The sequence below is a fragment of the Motacilla alba genome, chromosome 2 (genome assembly GCF_015832195.1).
Source record: "Motacilla alba alba isolate MOTALB_02 chromosome 2, Motacilla_alba_V1.0_pri, whole genome shotgun sequence".
Taxonomy (NCBI): domain Eukaryota; kingdom Metazoa; phylum Chordata; class Aves; order Passeriformes; family Motacillidae; genus Motacilla; species Motacilla alba.
The window spans coordinates 5,993,206-6,013,232 of record NC_052017.1 but is presented as its reverse complement, the minus strand read 5'-3'; the positions used below and the strand labels follow the sequence as shown (position 1 = coordinate 6,013,232).

The 20,027-nt window shown below is 43.3% G+C and overlaps 1 protein-coding gene across 4 annotated transcripts in view; it reads left to right on the top strand.

The window, feature by feature from the left end:
• RHEB (Ras homolog, mTORC1 binding) overlaps positions 1-14,213 on the top strand; it is a 38,978-nt gene extending 24,765 nt beyond the window's left edge. For 2 of the 4 annotated variants that reach the window (XM_038127276.1, XM_038127274.1), the window contains exons 4-8: positions 3,013-3,095; positions 7,261-7,317; positions 7,418-7,465; positions 7,991-8,072; positions 13,201-14,213. In XM_038127276.1, the coding sequence (XP_037983204.1) occupies positions 3,013-3,095; positions 7,261-7,317; positions 7,418-7,465; positions 7,991-8,072; positions 13,201-13,293 (363 nt within the window). In that variant the 3' untranslated portion in view covers positions 13,294-14,213. Of the gene's footprint in view, positions 1-3,012; positions 3,096-7,260; positions 7,318-7,397; positions 7,466-7,990; positions 8,073-13,200 lie in introns of all 4 variants that reach the window. The other 2 variants (XR_005255775.1, XM_038127275.1) reach the window with 2 other exon arrangements.
• The last annotated feature ends 5,814 nt before the right edge of the window (positions 14,214-20,027 follow it).

Sequence of the window (20,027 nt, the reverse complement as noted above, 5' to 3'; positions counted from 1 at the left end):
TGCATTCAGAGGTGAAAGTTAACTTAAAAATGATCCTGACTTTTTGTTTAGTCACTAAAGAACTTCTTCTGTAGTGTTTATTTAAAGGTTTTGGTTTGTGTTTTGTTACTGGGTTAGGTTTTTTCCCCCTGATCTGTTCAATGAGGGAAGGGAAAAAAAGGGAAGAGGAAACTACCTTAACTCTGATGTCTCAAAAGTTCATCAGTAGCTTGTGTAATATTTACAGAGTAAATGAGCAGTCTTGCTTTAGATGAAAAAGGATGCTTCAGTAAACCATGGGGAATTTTTTCATGGCTTTTTTGTATTTGTCTGCTCCAGCTACACCACCATGACTTGTATCCATGGAGCAGTCATGGGGAGTAGACAGATTCATGTAGGTGGTGCTTACTGCGTTAGCAATGAACTGCTGCAGTGTGTCTGCATTTCAACGTGGTGGTTCACGTGTGCATCCGAGCTCCTCGTAATGACAGGGGTGAGGAGACAGGGAGCACGTGTCCTGCAGCATGCTGGGGAGCTCTGGGAAGTGCAGCTGTTCATTATTTACAGGTCCAGGGGTTCATTACACACTGCTGCTTGGCTGAACCCATGCACAAGAGTGCTGCATCTGTTGAGAGACTCTATATGAGGGGAAAAAACTCATCAGGGTCCGCTGTTTAGACCCCTGTATTTTTATCCTATTTTTTTTTTCTTTGCTTACTTGCTCTTGCCTTCCATGATCTCATGCTATGCCTTTGGGTTTTTCCAAACTATGAGTAGTGTTAAACAATGTTAGTGTTGTAAAGTACGCTGCCAGTACCTAAGGCTTTAAAGCTGCAGGATACCTGCTCATAGCTGGGAGACTGTTCAGTGGGGTTGTAACTTTCTAGGTATGTTTGATTGCTTTCTTGGAAGAGAGCTGTCACTGGGGAATAGCCATGCTGTATTTATATGGTGTCAGCCCTTGGTGCTCATCAGCAGCATGTGTTATCACTCAGAGGTGTCTGAGCACAACACTGGCCACAGGATTGCTGGATGGGGAATGCTCTGCAGAGGTGAGGGTGAGAGAGGGGCAGTGTGAGCAGCAGAACGAGCTCCATAGGTGTCACTCAGAGCCATGGTAAGCGCACTTGCATTACAGCCCCGATTGTGTAGCGTAGTGATAAAAGAAAAATTCCTCTTTGAGGAGGAAATTGCCTTCTGGGAAGGCAGCGTGACTCACCACTAACATACCTCTATTGCTGAGGATTGATTTAATGTTATACAGTATTGTGGAACCTAAATAGCTTCTTTCCCAGCCTGTGGTTGTTTTCAGATTTAATTCTTCATGGAACGATTTGAACTTTGATTTCTGGCGCACAGGGTTAGAGGGGGGAGACGATGTTGGGTTATGGACGTTGCGGCTTGGACAGATTTCTTTCTTCAGTTTGTCTTGCTTAATGGCCCATAGGGAGTCCTCATGTATGCAGCACAGCAAGAATTGTATTGCAGATTTGTTAAATACTTCTGAAAACCTGGCTATGGCCTGAAAAGTTGTAGCAACGTTGTTTTGTCACTTGACAGATTTCTTAATTTGACCCATGAGTTTCAGTGAGATAGCAGCTTTCCTTCCATCTCCTAATGAGCTAAAAATAAAGTCATGAATTAGGAACAGTTGAGATGATGGCACTTAGTTTTCTTGGTATTCATCCTCTGTCCTGTGCCTCCTTACTTTTCTGGTTATTTACTGAGCTTTGTGCAGTTCAGTCTAACAGGGATCTTGATACAGGGTCACAGAAGAGGGGCGTAAAAGGAAATCTTACCTAACACCAAATTCCAGCTGGGGCAGTCCTGGGAATTTCCAGGTAAAGTCAAGCCACTACAGAGTTGCACTTTCGCCTTTTTTACACAGACTTAGCTCATATCCCTTCTGAGTATTGACTTTGGGATTTCACATCCAACTGGAGTGGCACTTTGGCATTTCAGAGAAGATGGGGGAGGGCTGCCCTCAGTGTGTAGCAATAAAGGCAAATAAGGGCAGCTTTTGCCAAGTGTTATTCTTTCAAACTTTTTTTGGCTGGATCTGTGAAGTTGATTTATAAAGAATTTTTCCTCTTCTGCCAGTGAGGGAAGTTTGGTTCCTTTTGGGTGTCTTAGATTTAAGCTATGTGATTGCACTGCTCCATCTGTTCAGCCATGACAATAACAGAGAGGTTATTTGATCTTCAGCTAAAATTAACATCTTCAAAAGCATAGGTTTAACAATTTGAGAACTCATACATTAGGAAGTATGGCTCTTGTCAAAATGGAAATGTTTCCTGGGAATGTCTGTTGGAACAGGTTTTTAACGTTGGATTCATAGTATTTGTGTTGCATTACCTGCAATATATCAGTCTGTTTTGTTTGCCTATTTGGTCAGTCCCTTTTCTAGAGGGATAATAAATTCACTGAGTAAGTTTCTGGTGGTTTTGTCTGGTTTTCTATTTATGTAAACACTTGTCCTGTAATGTAAACTTACAGTTGTCATAAAGCAACTAATAACTGTATTTTTTGCATTTGATAAGCATAAGTTAGTAAGCCACAATTATTCACTTCCTACCAGATTCCTTAGGTAATTTAGATGTGATCAGTGTCATTTGAAATTACAAACTGCTAGATCCTGTTGTCAGCTGTTGAAATTAAGATTTTGAAATGTATCACCAGCAAGATAAGAGGCATAATTGCTAATTAGTGGTGGGACAGAGTGGATGTTTTGTACTAATACAAACAGATGATTAAGCAGGATAATAGGATTGGGAAGAGCTTCAGCTCATCCATAGTCTTAGAGGGAATAAACCGTAAAAGCTGTAGATTAAATTGTAGAGTATACAGATGGACTTTTAGCCTTGTCTAGGTTTGGTAAAGATGCTGCTTGTGACATTATGATGAAAAAATTCTGAAAGTACTACCTATACAAAATGTCTTAGAGCTATGACCACCTTACCTGATGGTGGTATAATAGGCATCAAGGTCTGAACTGTGGCACCCTTAATTTTAACTGCAATATTCCTTCCACAGGATGAATACTCCATATTTCCTCAGACGTACTCCATAGACATCAATGGCTACATTCTTGTTTATTCTGTCACGTCAATAAAAAGGTAATAAAATCTGCTTGTGTTCTTCTCTTTAAATATTTTCTGTGTTAGCTCCTACCTCTGCTATATTTTATGTGATTATTTCAATTAGTCTTTCTCCTTTAGAAGTATAGTAGGAGTGAATATTAATATTTTTTCAGAAATGTCCCCTCAGACCCAAATGTCACAGACACTTTGCAGACTAATGTGCAAGGTACCATGTAAGACATGAGACAGTGTTAAACTGCATTGTTTTGAGGTAAGAAGAAGTACAAAGGATCATTTCAGAAATGAGTTCATTGCTCTTGCATCAGATAGAAAGGCAGACATAAATACAAAGCTGAAGGGCACTGTAGATTTATGTGAAGTACCCAAGGAGTTGCTAGGTCATTCCTTCAGCCTTGTAGCTTTCTACAGTACTGAGATTCCTTTGACTTCTTGTATTGAGTTGTTGTGATTAACCATGGAAATACTAATATAAACAGCAGTAGATGGCTTTTGGACTGTAAACCCTCTCCTGGCATGCTGCAGCAAATAATCCTCCCTGGAGGTTGTCCCAGAGTGTCCCTCTTGTCCTTGCTGTTCCTTGTCCAGAGTCCATCATACCTGGAGTCATGCAAGACACATCAGCCTCTGTGTGGCTTTGTCATCTTCTGCTATTTCCTCCCTTCCTCTGCTCATCTTGCTTTGTTTAAATACTGCTTATCCTTGAGAAGCTGTTGATTTTCTAATATTGTACAACATCTTTATTAGGTCAGCTGAAATTTTCTCAAATTTTTGTTTGAAGAAAGTGATTAAGATCTTAGACCTTTCTGTCTCATCAAGTACAAGAGAAGTTGATGCTTCCCTTCTACTTCAAGGCAGTTGATGAGCTTTTTACAAGTGCTGAAGTGTTTCATATATTTTCCTCTAAATCAAACAAAACTGATCATTTCAAGCTCTTTGATAGACTGTTATAAAATACAGGTAAAGCAACTTGCCTGTTGGCTCTTTTTCCTTCTCAAAGGAAGATACAGTCTGGTTATAAACTTCTGCTGCTTGCAAGGTCTTTAATGTTGAACAGATTTCACAGTTCTTCATTCTTGGTTTTCATCTTCAGTTCTGAAGTAGAGAAGGGCAAGCACGTGTTAGGCTTTTATGTATGTCTAGAGATGCTAAACTACCAAACTCTCTCTGGGTCTGGGTTTTTAGTGAGAGGTTCAGTGTTGGTGCTGCGTAACTTGCATGAAATAGGAGTCAGTATTCTCTGCCTAAGTAAACAATGCTTCACTCCTAAAGCAAATACAAAAAAGTTCACTGATAAATGGTTACTGTGAGGACAGAAGTGCCTTTGAGTGAAACCAGTGTGCATCATTCAGAGGATTCTGCAACCTGTGCTGTTCCCTGTTGGGCAGCTGAAGGGCATGCACTTTCTCAGCCACTCCAGTTGTTGCCTCATGATGTCTTGATCTCACCAGGTGAAGAAATGAACATGTTTTTTGTGGTAGCATTCAATCAGTTAAACCAAGTTATGGTAAAAATATAAACAGGACAGACTGGGTTAAGGCTGTAGGTCAAAAGTCTTTTCATCAGTATTTAATCTTGATCAGTTTATTCCAAGTTTTTATTGTTGTTGTTGTTTTTTCCTTAAAATTTCAAAGTATTCATGATCCTGTCTTGTTCAATTCTTGATGTTCTGTATCAAGACAGTGTTTAGGTGATAGGAAAGGTCTTCCACAGTACTCTGGTAGCTTCAATGACTTGCCCAGACAATGAGATCACAGTCTTCATCTGTCCTGACTTCTGTCAAAGTGTGTATATTGATCCAAATATTGATCCAGCTGGGTGAGAGCTTTGACAGCAGACTTAATAGAAATGCTCTTTTTAAAGTTATCAGCTTCCCTGCTAACCTCCAGTGGGAAGTTTAAATAGGACTTGAATGAAAGCTAATGCCCTACATTTTTCATGTTCCCAGGCTCTCAGCAGCAAGGTTACTGGAAGGCTTTTGCTCTAGTTCAGCTTAATTAAATTCCAATTTTGTATCTTGTTAGGTTCCATGATTTTGTGTAACACATTTATCTGACAGCTAGTAATGGTTTTTTTTTTTTGTATTTCACACATTGAGCTGTTTGCTGTAACCCATTTGCTTGACAGAACTAGAAGGGACCTCTTACAGTCTCCAAATCTCACAGTTTCACAGCTTGATGTGCTGGTGCTATTTTTGGATTGGTCAGTCCTTGCTCCTTTTTGTCCTTGCTCCTTTCAACATTATTAATTTGGAAAGCTTTCTAGAACATTAATTGGTCGAGCCAATTTCTTTCCTGGCAGTTCTTAGCAACTTGTTTCTGTGTCAGAATTGGGTTGGAGTTTAAATAGCACTTCTCCTGTGGTTTCCATCTTGGTCTGTTAACAAGGATCAGCTTTTTATTTGTAGTATTTTCACTAAGAAAGGAAGCTTGTGAACAATCTCAGAGAAGCAGATAGGTACCCAAAGTGGGGCAATGGAATGTCCAGGTTCAAGAGCACCTGGCAGCACTGTACAGGGGAGCTTTAGGCAAGGACTCATCAGGGTGCTGTGCTGTGGTGTTTTTCTGGCTTAGCTGGAAGCAACACACCTAATAGGGGAAGGGAAACAGTGATTGTACTGTCCCAGGGATTCAGTTAGCCTGTGGGTAGGGTGCTAAGATTTTTTTCTGTTGCTTCAGACTGAGAAACAGTTTTGTGGTCTGTAGCAGATGGGTTTTTTGGTAGCATTTTTATTCTTTCAGTTTGCCAGGTCGTGTAGTTCTGTGTGTACTGATGCCTCTCGACTCTGTCACAGCCAAGCTCCATTTCACTCTAATTTTCTTAATAATTATCATCGTCCAAGATGAGTTCTCAAGACTAGAATTTCACTAATACTCTTTCAGCATAAGCTCCTTATGTCCCTAAGGTCCTTTCATTGATTTCACATTTTTCAATGATTCCATGTTTTCCCCAGTGTAATCTGTAGTATCCCACTTGAGTTAGCAGTAGCAATTCGTGCCAGACTAACTCACACTTCTGTTCACAAAGAAGTCATTTTCTTGATAGGATACACTGAAACTATTAGCTGAGCATGGAGAAGCATTGTGTTCCACACAGCCTCAAATATTATTGCTGGAGTCAGACAAATTGACCTGCTTGACAGAAAATCCATCTTAAATGTGGTAGAGTTTATTGTTCTATCAGGGAGAGATTTTGCTGCTTTGAATAGTGTTTTTAGGCACCAGGTCTTTGATTGCTCTGAGCTGGAAGTACGTTTGAGTGCTGCTCTATTTTTAAGAGTTTCAATTCTAATTGAAATGCAGTGCAAGTCAAGACACTGCCTGTAGCTAGCAACCTTGGAAACTGGAAAAGTTTTGGTCCCTTTTCTGTTGTCTAGTTGCATATCTCATCCCTGAGCCTCTGCCTCTCTTAAATCCAAGTTGTGTACTTCACGTACCAGCATTTTTTCCATAGTGTAACCAGAGGAGTGCAACATCTGCTCTTCAACCCTGTTTATAGCTTGTTCTCAAAAGTACTGAATGTCAAATGCAGTGGGTTTTGTTAGTGAGGTTTTTGACTTGATATTCTACAGTACTGCTTGTTACCTCCTGTCATCCAAACTTCACCTGTGTGGTAGAGGAACAGACAAAGAGTATTTGAATAATCACTGTTTCAGTGCCATCTTGCAGATCAGTTTATTCACTTTCCATAGAAAATTAGAATTTTGGCTCCTTCTGGCTTTTACATAAATAAAACTTAGTAATTATGTATGAACTAATTGTTAAAAGCAATGATGGAGCTTGCCTACTAATTACTTTTTCTTCCAATTTGCTCTAACTTGACATACTCATCCAGGATTGTTTGTTAGACTGCAGCTGTTAAATTTCTCACTGCAGATACAAACCAGATGAGAGGTGGGAGGGACTTGGGATGATTCTGTGTTAGATGCATCAGGGTAATGTTATTTATTTCTGCAAATACCATAACTGGGCAGGCTGTAAGGGTAGGCTCAGGCTGGTCTCTGCTGCTGCTGGGACCAGTTTGCTGTCATTACACAAACGGGTAAGACTTCCAGCATCTGTGTAGTTGTGCATACATAGAATAAGTTTTAAACACAACCTACATATGCATTTAATTGCTTGTGTATTGGGTATTGAGGATAAACATCAGAGTGCATGTGTGACTTCATCCCTTTATTTTGCAGTTTTGAAGTGATAAAAGTTATCCATGGCAAGTTATTGGATATGGTGGGAAAAGTCCAGTAAGTAGTGACACTTTCATCTCATTTCATTGCAGGCATGTTGCTAGTGCTTTGTTCAGTATACTGTAACTGTTCTGAAGTTCTGAACTTTCTTTCACAGAATACCCATTATGCTGGTTGGAAATAAAAAAGACCTGCATATGGAACGGTATGTGAACTCCAGAATGTGAGAAATGCAAGGCAGCAGCCTGCATTCCTGTGGCTGCAACGCGCTGGGTTTGTTCTTGGCTTTCCAGAGCTAAAATCAAATTGTAGGTTAAAATAAGTCACTGGCAAAGGAGTCGTGTCCAGAATGTGAACTATGAACTGTGAACTTCTGTTGTAATGTTGATTTTTGCTGTGAGGTTCCAGGGACAGTCATTTAACACTCTGGGTTTATTTCAAAGTAAGTAACAGAAGTGTATTTGTCGCAGCAGCAATACCAGATGATATTACAGATTATGAAAACAAAGCAATACTTTGAGACAACTGCTCTTCTGGGTCACAGAGAAGTTTTACCTGGCCCAGAAGTGCATTTGACAGCAGCCAAAAGCAAATGCTTTGGATCAGACTTCACAAGACATTCCTATTACAATGCACTTAAGTGCTTTGGTACTCTTGAGGTATTTCTTGACATATCAGATTCCAATTCTTCTGCAAGTTATAAGAAACATATTTTTCTTTCTCTGATCAGGGTGATCAGCTATGAAGAAGGGAAAGCTTTAGCAGAATCCTGGAACGCAGCTTTCTTGGAATCTTCTGCTAAAGAAAATCAGGTAATGGATTTAAGAGTCACTTTATTCAAATAGCAGTGTAATGGATGACTCAGAGTTTCACTAAATAAAGGAAGCTGAAATATTTGCATGCACTGTGCAGATATTTTGTGTAGATGGAAGCAGAAGGGCTGTCTGCACTCAGGTTTATGTACACAAGTTTTTCTCTGCAACTGTCAATGGGAGGAGGAAGTGAAGAACTGAAAGTTCAGCTTCACTGAACATATCAGAACACGTAGTGACAAATTAAACTCACGTCCACGGGGTGGGTGGAACAGGGTCTGTTACCTCAAGCAGGAGTCCCTGCTGCCAGAGCAGTGAGCTGGTGTAAGAGGATGAACGTCGTGTTTTAAGGTGCTGGGCAGGCTCAGTCTCTCTAATGGGGCAATAATAATTTTGTCTGATGTTTATGGTCAACAATTCTGCAAGTTGCTTGAGTAAAGTTGGATTTTTTCCCCTGAAAGAAAAACCTGGATTATATTCTGTCACCTGATATGGAACACTTGGAGTTAGTTTATCAGTATTTCTGTTTCTGGCTAAGACTTGCATTAACCTTGTCAACACTGGCATGATGGAAGCATGAAATTTCTCAATATCTTCTCTGTATGCTGGAGAGCTTCAAATGCATAGCAAAGGAAATTAAACTGACAGTGTAAAGAATAAAACTGTTAAAAATGTCTGATCTTTTTTCCACCCCTTTATTTTAAATAACTTCTGGATTAGGCAAAGCTGTTGCCTGTGCTCTTTTTCACTGGGCATATGTTCACAATGTGCAACACCACAGCAATTCATATCCAGCAGAAGAATATCTTATTGATAACTTTTCTGGAGTTTTTATTGTTCTTGAACCAAGAAGAAAAAAAAGTCATGTTTATTTATGTAAAGAAGCTACAAGCTTTGTAGGATGCTTGGTATGTCCTGTGTGTTAACTTGCTGCAGTGACAAAGTTCCCTGTACTGTCATGAATTTGTGCTCCTGTATTAAGTTAAGCTGCCAGCTGCAGTTTATATATCAAACATGGTACCCTTCAGGGAAATCAAAATGGCAATTGTACGTCAGATACTCAAAATCCTGGACAGTCTGTGCAAATGCCACCAGAAGAATTCAGAAGTCCTGTGCATTCTGGCTGTCAAAGGCCTTCCTTTCTGCAGGACCCTTCAGAATAGTGATCACAGGTCGCTGTAAATTCCATCCCTCTGGATTTAGCAGCAGGTTGGTAGAGGCAGGTGCCTGAACACAATTCCTGCTTCATGCCTGCTGTATAATACACTTGGTAAATTTGTCCATCTTCAGAAGTGTGGCAGATCAGATGCCACTTCTGAGCTGGGTGCCTGCAGCATGTGGCCATCCTGCTGCTCTCTGGCGTGTTTCTTTTGGAGGTTTGGGATGTGTGGAATAAAGTGTGAAGGAGCCCAACACTGGCACAGCTGCCTCAGTCTTCTCACACATCTCCAGCTCTGAAGAGGTGGAAGATTGGGTTTTGAGAGCCAGGTGTGGAGTCTGGAGCTGTGGGGTGCTGGGGGAAGAGGAGACACCAGGCATTGTAACAGCCCTCTCTGTGAGAGACCAGGAGAACTTCTGAACTCATTTGGGTTTTCTCCTCCAAATCCTAATCTGACAGGATCAAAAGAGCTGATACATAGACTTCTGTCAGGACAGGGCATCTTCTCTTCCTCTGAAGCTGTGTCTGGTCTGGGGGTGGGGGAAAAGGGTTTGTTTTGAATTTGGTAACAAGCTGTGTTGTCGTTTTCCTGGAACTGAGTGTTCACCTTACGTAAGCCAACATTACTGGAAAAAGAAGTCTGTTGGCACTTTCTGCATTGAGGTTCATCCAAATAAACACCTGTACTGGCTTGGTACTGCAAACGTAATTTGACTATCCAGATTAATTCCAAACTCCTTCCAAAAGTGCTTCAGCTTCTGTTTGCTTAACAGAAAGCTGGTTTATGCTTAAGGCATGAGCTAAACTGGATGAGGGATTTGGAACTTGAGCAGCGAGTTCAAAGCTTCTTGACTGAGGGTATAGCTCTTAATTCTCTCTGAAACCAAGCCCATCTTGGGCTTGGAGGATTTGGAGGAGAAATGTGACAATTACTGGTGTGCTGGTCTGAGATGGGTTGTGTACATGATGTTCTTCATAGTGGTGAGGAGAGGGGGTGTCCCTGATAGCAAAGGCTCTTTTGCCCCTTTTCTGTCTTCCTCTTCTATCTTTGCCTGCCCCAGAAAATCCTTTTTGGAGCATCTGTGAGAGTCCAAGGAGCATAACCCAACTATACTGGGCAATTCAAGTAGTTTTATAGATTAACTTAAACTATGACTATTCTGCCAAGAGTTATCAAAAGATAACATGTCCCAGAAATGGCATGACTTAGAGTAGATGGAAAGTGAGAGAGGCAAAGATTAAAGCTGCAGTGATGATAAGTGATAGTGGCTGGCAGGAGTTCTCAAGGTCAGATAGACTTGAGTATGTGCCAGCTCCTCCAGAGCTGGGTGACCTGGTAGGACTTTGGGAGGAGTCTGCATATCACCAGCACTTCAGTCATCCAGGGAAATCCCTGGGCTTTGGGAAGGCAATCCTGACACTAAATGGAAAAGACCTCTCTGAGATGACTGCTGGGCTGTTACTGTCATGTCTTCCCTAGCTGCTTAATTATTACCAGCCACTGCTTTGGCTAACTTCAGGAGCTTCAAGTCCTTTCTTGTGGCATTCCCTACAGTGTCACCTAGGCTGTGGTAGAGTGCTTCATCTTAATCCCAGCAATAACATCACTCTTGGAAATACAACCAGAATCCAAAGTGGTCTTAAACCCAGGTGAATCTGGAAGCCAACTTCTACTGGAAGAATTTAGGAAGTAGCAACTAAATTGTGTTCATCCAGTTATGCAAAATGCATTAGATAAATTGCAAAAGGAGCAAGAAGTAGCAAAAAAATTTGCTTCTTACCAAAATGGAACTCTCTTAAAAAGCATTTGCTTGGTCCTGCTGCTTTTTTCAAGGGCAGCTTCATCTTGGAGCTCACAAGATGCTCTGCTTAATAAATGCTTCAGAGTAGTTTGGAATCCAGGGATCTGACATGTTTGAACTGGCAAAGGATGGGGGGAAACAACCCTCTTTTACCTGGCTATTACTCAGATTCCTGTGCCCAGTTCTGCTCTAGGTTAAACCAGTAGTGTGAGCAGCTGAGGGTTTCCTCTTTGGAATAATAAAACAGTTGCCAAAGGGTGGCTCCTGCACTGTGGGCTGGATTTGGGTGGTTGCACCTTCCTGCTGCCTCCTGGCAGCACATTCCCAACTCCCTGCCGGTGCAGGGAATCTGCCTCCTGAGCTGCCTGTCCTGCTCACACTGAGGGCACATCTGCAGCAGCAGCTGAGCCTCTGGTGTCCCCTGCTCACTGCTGGGCTCTGTGGGCAGCAGGTGTTGCCCAGGCTGGCATCTCTTTGGTTTGCTTGGGGAGAAAGGTAGAGGGAAAAGCCAGATGGCTTCCTGTGGGCTAGGTGTGACCCACATTCCATAATTGGACCATATGGAGGCAGATGCATATAAAGTCTGGCTGCATCCTTTATTCCTTGTCACAAAACACCTTCCTGTGTTGTTTAAAGGCTCAGTCTAAAACTCTTCAGCGTGTTTGAGCTGAATTACAATTTCCTAGGCATTTGCTGTAGGACAGTAATTAAACCTTCTCACTGAATATGTATTTTCTGTGAAATGAATTAAACTCTGTGAACTCCTACATCTTAGTGCTTCAAACAGCACATCTTTGACAGGGAATGTGCAGCTTTTTGGTTGGCAGAGTAAGTTGTGGAGGTTTTTTAATGGGTGCTGTGAAACGTGGGCAAAAAGACTTTGTGTATGAAAATGAAACCATTGAAAATTTCAACTCTAAGGAAACCGTGGTGCAGTGTATTTGTAAATCAGTGTATCGCCAGGCTTTGATTAAGGGAAGCTCTTCATTAGTGGAAGCAGTTTGATAGCAACTGCAGTCCTGGCCATGGTTCTCCTAAAGTCTTAATTTGCCCAGGGAATGTGTTGTATCATTACTGAACTAAACGAGCCTCTTCTGCCAGGTTCTGTTAGGATTGCAGGAAACTCCATTATATGGAGGAATACCCTATTTTCCAGCTGGTGAAGTACTTTAAATAGTTCCAGAGATCATACTGTGCACAAACAGTATAAATGTAGGAAACTTCTACATTAAGTCTAATCTTGTTAAGATTGCTGTGGGGCTTCAGTCAATGAGATTAATTTGGAAGGGATCCAGTTAAGAATTATATCTTGTGGAGGTGGAAAAACATCTGTTAAATCAGAATATGTAGCCATAAATCATAGGGTGTTCTTCAGCCTGCTGATTAAAACCAACAAAACCCCCTTTTTATCCTCTTTCTAGCATGACTGCTTTTACATAATGAATATACTTTCCTGTGCTGGGAATTCTTGAAGTGAATGGCCAGAGGTTGGATCAAATGTCAGTCTGAGATGGTCAGGAGACCATTTCCAAGCTAAAGATTCACACACTGAAGCTCTAGTCATGCAGTTCAGGCTATTTAAAATGTAACCCCTTTTCTCTCAGGAAGACTTTATCAAAGGATATTGCTTAATATTAGTGAAAGTTCAGCTTGTGCTTTCTGCTAGTGTCCTTGCACTGTGTCTAATATGGATCTTAGAGGGACAGTGAGAAAATCAGGAGCAGTAAAGTCACCCCTCATACTGAACTGTGCAAAGTCAAGTGTTGAGAGCTGAAAAATCTGCTGCCTTCTGAAATGATTCATTATCTAAAAGATTACCGAGAGCAAACTGATTGGTTTATTCTCCAAAGCAGCACAGCTTCCAAACCTTCTGTGCTGTCAGTCACTCAGGACAGGCTCGCCATGCAAAGGTGATTACAGTTATTATTCCTGTTGTGAATCTGCTCAGTTTGTGCCTGCCCTCCCTGCTGAGGATTGCTGTGGATGGGGGTTTGCACTTCCCTTTGAAACTAAAATTACTGTGTTTGCCCTCCTCACTTTCAGAATAAGCACTGGATGTGTGTTTATCTGCTGATGTAGTTGGTAAAACTGCTAATGTTTTTTGGTTATTCTTTTAGTAAGTGGGCAGCCCCACCTTCCCTCCTAAACCTGTGCTCTCTCTTTGCAGACTGCCGTTGATGTTTTTAAGAGGATAATTTTGGAGGCAGAAAAAATCGATGGGGCAGCTTCACAAGGGAAGTCTTCATGCTCAGTAATGTAATTCCACTGCAGAACCTGAAAACACTGGGAATACATTCTACCTGAAGAAGCAAAACTGCCCATTATCTTTAAGGATAAACTATGCTTCTTTTTTTTTTTTTTCCTTTTTTTTTTTCAATTTTATTTTTTTTCTTCTGTTAACCTGAAAGATAAACAGTTGGTTTGGAGCCTTTCCCTTCAGATTATGTTAAACTCTGACTCCTGTGCAAATGGCTTCACTTCCATTTTCAAATTTTAAGCAATCATATTTTCAATTTATATATTGTATTTCTTAATATTATGACCAAGACTTTTACTGGCATTAATTTTTCAGTGTAGTTTGTTGGTTAGAATAATCATCAAAATGATGCATATTGTTACACTACTATTAACTAGGCTTGGATATCAGTGTTTCTTTGTGTTAAATGTATACTTGTAAATAAAATAGCTGCAAACCTTAAATGTTCTGTTTATAATTTTTCGTTGATTACTCCATATCAACTTTTTTTTTCTTTTTTTTTGTGAAAAATGTTCACCTGCTGACCTTAAGAGGAGGCGTGAGATCCTTGGAGCCAATGGATTGTTTGACTATTGCTCGGGAAGTTGTTTGCGAGTGATCCCAAGCGTTTTTGCTACTGGAACTCCAGGCTGGCCAGGCAGCTCTTGCTTTGCTTTGTGCCCGGTCACGGGAAGGAGAGACAAGTGCCAGCTTTATTTGGAAGGGAAGTCCTGGGTTTCAGTCAGAACCTGCTCTGTGTTTTTCCTCTGTAACCGTTGAGTGAAGGGTGCGCAGAGCCGCCGCGAGTTCTGCGCTACGGACTGTTCACGCAGACTTGTGACTGGGAGTGCTGGCAGGATGGAGTGGATTTATCCAGGTCACAAGCGTAGACTTGTTAAGAGAACAAAAATGTCATTTAAAATAAATTGCACGTCCTGAACAAATCGGTGTGGGCTGTTTGTCGTGAATTCCTGTGCTCCTGCTAGAGGTGAGCGGCCTCCTGCTGCCTGGCTGTACAGAGCTCAGGGTTCCTGCACAGCTTTCCTGGCCAGCTCCAGGCTTTTCCTTGGCTTTTGGACTGGAGGCTTAGCAAGCTGTAATCTCCCAAGTCTGGAAACAAACTTCTTACAACTATATATTTAAAAAATTTGCAGTTGACCTACTTTGTATTGAAAAGCAGAGCAAAACCCAAAACAGTTAAAACAAACAAGGCTGATTTGGGGAACAGCTAATTAAATGAAGTGTTTCGCCTTCATTTTTGTGTTCATTTGAAAACTTAAATTTCTGACAGGAGTAGATAGGGAGGGAAAGTTGGAGTGTTTTTGCAACTAGAATTAGCTTTTACCTTCCAGTCTGTGCTAAAAGGTACAAATGAAGCATTTTGTTCCTTTATTTTCTTTGTGCAGTTGTTCCCTCATATGATATAAAAAATGGTCTAAACTTCTCAACAGAGTATGTTGGGAAGCTTGGTATTTTCTTTGGTCATCATGAGAGCAACTGGTAAAAAAAAATGCCCTTTTTCTGCACTTAGGATATTTCCCAATGTTTCTGAAAACCCATTGATTCACACACCTTGTGCCCAGCACAGGTTGAGTAGCTGGATGATTGTTATGCGTGATGGGTTGCTGGGGTTCAGCAGAGAGCTCGTTCAGGGAAACAAATCCATGCTTAGATTTTGGACCCAAACTGAGCTGGGGCTGTTTCCTGCTCAAGAACCTGCAGCATTGCAGCGAGGGCTGCTTGGCTGGCAGTGGAATGGCTGGGGGTGCAGAGCATGGCCTGAGGAGCACAGCACGGGGTGTGTCAGTCAGTGTGATCCTTCAGTGCCCCATCCCCAGCACTGATGAGCTGTTGCCTGACCCGAGGCTGTGGCGTTGCATCACGGATACAGCGTCGCGTTCTGCGTCACAGGGTGGAAATTCTGGAGTAACACAAACCTCAGTGACCATATCTGCTCCATTTTTTGTCAAACTGGCTGCAGGTGTACTGGCATCAGTCTAACCCCATAATAGCTGCTGCATTGCTCCTTGAGGCGTGCCAGCTGCTGAGAGTTTTAAAGGAGATGCATGAGGGCATGTGCAGTTTAACAGTCTGGGATAACTGAGGTCCTGCCTTGCAGTGGTGAGGCTTTCCAGAAGGGCTAAAAGACAAGTGCAGATTCTCTGGATGATTTGTGGTGGGAGTTTCTGAGACCTGAAAGGGACATTTCACAAGGCCGTGTATTGATGGGACAAGGGGCAATGGCTTCAAACTGCAAGAGTAGGTTTAGAGTAATTAATAGGAAGAAATTCTTCAGGGCAGTGATACAGTGGAACAGGCTGCCCAGAGTTTATGGATGCTCCAGAAAGCCAGGTTGGATGGGGCTCTGAGCAACCTGGTCTAGCAGAAGGTGAACCTGCCTGTGGCAGAGGGCTTGGAACTGGATCCCTTGCAGCCCAAGCAATTCATGCACTCAGCGCTGAGAGATGTGTAGTGCTCTTGCATTTTCCATAATAGCTGAAGAATTGAACTCATCCACATGTTATTCCCTTCTTCCTCTTTCTGCTTCATCCAGTAAAAAACAGAAATTATTCCACTCGTCCAAGCCTTTCTCTGCTAATAAGATCAAGACCAGCCATGTGCAATAGTCTTGCAGTTCTGCTGAAATGTGTAGTCAAGTGTGATCAGTGAATCCTCCTCATCCTTGGCTGTACACAGATTTCACTCGGCTTCTCAGGATGGCACCTTCAGCAGCTGGAGTCTAACAGAGGCCGGGGCAGCCTTGTGCTCCCTTGTACTGAGCTGGCACAGGTTGGGTTCTTCACCCTGAGAGCCCTGAAGGCGAGGATGGGCAATTGGAGAAGTCCTTTTATGTCCAGAAACAAAATACTGCTTTGTAGCAAACTGCTGCTTTCCTGGAGCTGATGAATTTACACAGCCTTGTTAGAAGTTCTCTGATCCAGGCGAGGAAAAGAATGATGTAGACTAATAATCTTATTAAGGGATGATCATTTGCAAAGGTAAAAGTGCAAAGATCCTTTTCCTGTAGAGGAAATGAGCAAAATGTTTTCACTATGAAGTTGAGCACAGTCCGCCAGTTTCCCACCTTGGACTCAAAAGCCACCTTGGACACAAAAGTCCCAAGCAACCAGCTCTGGGTGACCCTGCTTGAGCAGGGGTTGGGCCAGGTGTCCTCCAGGAGTCCCTGCTGACCCCAGCCATTCTGTGGTTATGTGAAGATTAACTACTCTAAGTCATGTTGAGTTATCACTGACTTGTGTGGATTTATAATGCCCTGGTTTAGAAGTGACTCCTGCCTTTCTTGTGCCCCTGTCCAGCTCCTCGCTTTGCTGGGTGAATAATGCTGAGAGCCAGGGCTGGAGCTGCCCATCTCCCAGCCAGCCGTGCCTGGAAATGCTGAGGATGAGTAAGGCAGTGGGGCAGGTGAGCTCAGCAGGGGGAGGATGGACTGCAGGTGCTTAATGGAGCCTTCTTTTTCCTGTTGTTTCCATCCTAACGAAGTTTGTCCCTGCCTGCTTAACTCCATGACTGGGAGTTTGGGGAGTCAGCTCTGGGTCTGTGGGGCCTTCTTTGTGATACTTCTTCCCAGCTTCTGTAGAAGGTTGGTGAGTCCATGCTGGAGAAGAAAAAAGCTGGAAAAGTGTTTCCATTGCTCCTGTGTGTCTGCAGTAGCTGTGCTGTTGAATCTGGACGAGGTGCAGATGTCCCAGGTGCTGTGCGAGCGCGGTGCAGGTGGTGACGGTGTGCCCAGGCTTGCTGGGCTTACCCTGCTAATTAACACTGCTGAGCCTCTCCAGGAGGAGAAATCAACAGCTTCTAATTAGCCCTTACATAATCAGGACTGCTCATCTTCAGAGCATTTTGCTAATACTGGGTAATCTTCACAACTTCATCTAATAAGGTCAGTATCGCTCCCTTCTGACAGCTGGGGAGGGGGAGTGAAAACCTTTGCACAGATCCCTTCAGCTATTGTGAGTATGCAGAAATGTGGCTAAACTGGTGTGGCTGATGGGTGTCCTTAGCATCCAACTTTTCCTTGGACATCCTGTTTCCCTACTGGAACTTTTACTTTTTTGAAATGCAGCGAAAACTGAAAGGATTTCACCCCCCCAGGCTTTCTGCTGCTTTCCAAAACGAAGTCCAGATCCCATCTCAGTCAGATGCTGAGGTGTGTGATGAACCCTGAACAGAATATTACTGAAAAGAAGACTGTAATTGGCTAAACCTGACCAGCAGGTCCCCTCTCCAAGGTGAGGAGCTGTTTTTCCTAGTAGGAATCTGGCCAGATCCATTATTTTGTGACAGGATTTGCTGAGTGTGAGGAGGCTTTTTGGAGTCCTTACCCCACACGGGCAACACGAGGTGTTGCTGCCATGGGATGGGTGGTGGGTCAGGGTGTGAGATGGCCTCGCTTAGTAGAGATATTCCAGAGATTTTTATGTCGTTGTGCATCCATGCTGAAGGCAACACATTGAACCCAAAACCATTGCCTGGCAGCTGGTTCCCATTTCCAGCAACAGGTGATGTGTGCTGCCAGGGAGGGTGTGGGTTGGATGTTTGGCAGAGATGTTCTGCAGTGTACCCAGTGCCCCTGGCAGCTCTGGGAGGCAGCACCAGTGGTGCACTCAGGTACAGGGAGTGGGTTAATCACCAGCAGAAATTGGTACTTCTGGCAGGTGGTCTGAGGTGGGCCAGGTCTTTGGCAAGCAATGTGTATTTCACACCTTGAGTCAAGAGATGGTTTCTCCCTCAGGTCTGTTGCTGCTCTGAGGAGTCCCTCAGGATGTGCTCATCATTCCCAGCAGCAAGGCAAAAAATTTTTCCGTGAGAAGGAGCAAGACCCATGGTTGTTTCATATTTAATGAGCTCAAAGTATCTCATACTGAGGTATGTGAAAAATCTATGAGCTTTTTTTGAAAGCCCTGAGCTAGGGATTTTCCATGCCAGGTCCTAGCAGTGCTTTGCAAAAATTACAGGCTCCTCCAGAAGCTGAAGTGTGGCCCTTTCAGAGGATGTGAAGCAACTCCTTGGCTGCTGCTCCATTACTGGTTATTTGTGTGGGGCTGTGCCAGCTGTAGGAGGTACCTCTGAGCAGAATGCTCATCCTGCTAAGCCTCTGACAGGGAATGTTCCATTCACATACGTGATGTCACTCCCAAAGATTCACCTCCAGGAGTCACGCCCTGCTCAACTTCCCTGGCTCTGGCCTGGACAATTTGGAGAGTAAATTGTCTGTCACCACTTCACTCCTCAGCCTTGTGGCAGCAAAGGCCAGCAGAGATGCCTGGAGCTGCCCCTGTGGACATCAAATCCAATTCCTCCCTGTAAACCAAACCCACAAAAGAATCTCAGATTTTTGGGTTTTGGCTGTTGAAGCCAAATACTCAAACTTACAAGTTCATTTCCTATGCTTCATCCTTTAAGCAGCCACAGTGGAGGAAAGCTGCCCACAACCCTTTTGCTGTGGGGCTCATGGTCAGATGGACCTGGGCACGAGCAGGAGGTGAGGTCAGCCCCAGCATCATTTACCTGAAATGCTGTTAGTGGCCACAGGCTCCTCAGGCTGCTCTTTTCTCTCTTCCATTGGCAGCCTTTCCATCCTTGGCAAGGAGTTAAGGGGCTTTGTCCAGGAATTATCATTTGACATTCTTCCATATTCTTTTTTTTCCCCATCATTTTGCTTTTCTTCTAGAGATGGGTCCCTTCTTACTTCATATCTTTAACGTGGTTTGTCAAAGAAATGAGGATAAAATTGCCACAACCTCTTTCCATCTCTTCTGAAATAGTTTTGAACCTATTGGATAATTTCTAAGAAATCTGACAGCTGGGCACAAGTCTCAGATTGATCAAGCTCTTGCACATTGAATTAAATGTCACAGCTTAAGAGAAACAGGAGAATCCCCTCGTGAGACAGAGCCAGAGGAAACCAGGCTTTTGTGGTTCCATAAAAATCTCCTGAGGCAGTGTTTGCTTTCCTGGGTGCTTTGGGGCAGTTTGCCGTGGATGCCACAGGTTTTCCCCTCCAGGCACCCAACAGCTCATGGCCAATGCAAAGAGTGCTTGAGCTACGACCCCACTGGGTGGACAGTTGGATCCCAGTGCCAGCCACGCCGCCACCCCATTGTCCTCGTGCTCCCAGCCATGACTCAGGAGAGGGACACCTCTCCTTCCCTCCCAGGGCACTGACTGCCACAAGGAATGGCTGGTTTTTGGGAACACCACTGATGCCCCCCATCTTGGCTGCAGCTCTCCCATGTGGGACTTTGTGCATGCCGTTACTTTTCCCTGCACCATCTGGTGATTAATCTAACACCTTAAAATCAGCACCGGCGTTTCAAAGAGGTTTTGGGCAGGGTTGTTTTATTTTTTTAATCAGATGAGGGTTTTTTCATTGTTTCCTGCCTCCCAGCACAACAGATACGTGTGAGCCGTGTTCCTGCGATGCCAGGGCAGGTTTGCCTGCATCAGCTGGAGGATGTGTTTCCTCTCCCAGCACAAAGTGCCACCTCTCTCCTTCCTCCTCCAGTGCATCCCAGTCAGCGACATCCTCCGGCTCAGCCTACATATGTCTGCACATGGACTTGTTAACTTTTACATCTTAATTGAAAGGGCGGCACACATTTGAGCCCTAATAATGACATCCTTTCTCCTGAAGCAGTTTTTAATCTTGAGATGAAGCAGTGAGCAGAGGCAGCAGAGCAGGGCTGCCAAACCGGGCTGCTGGCACGCCTGAGGATGGGAGCAGCCTGCCAAGAAAG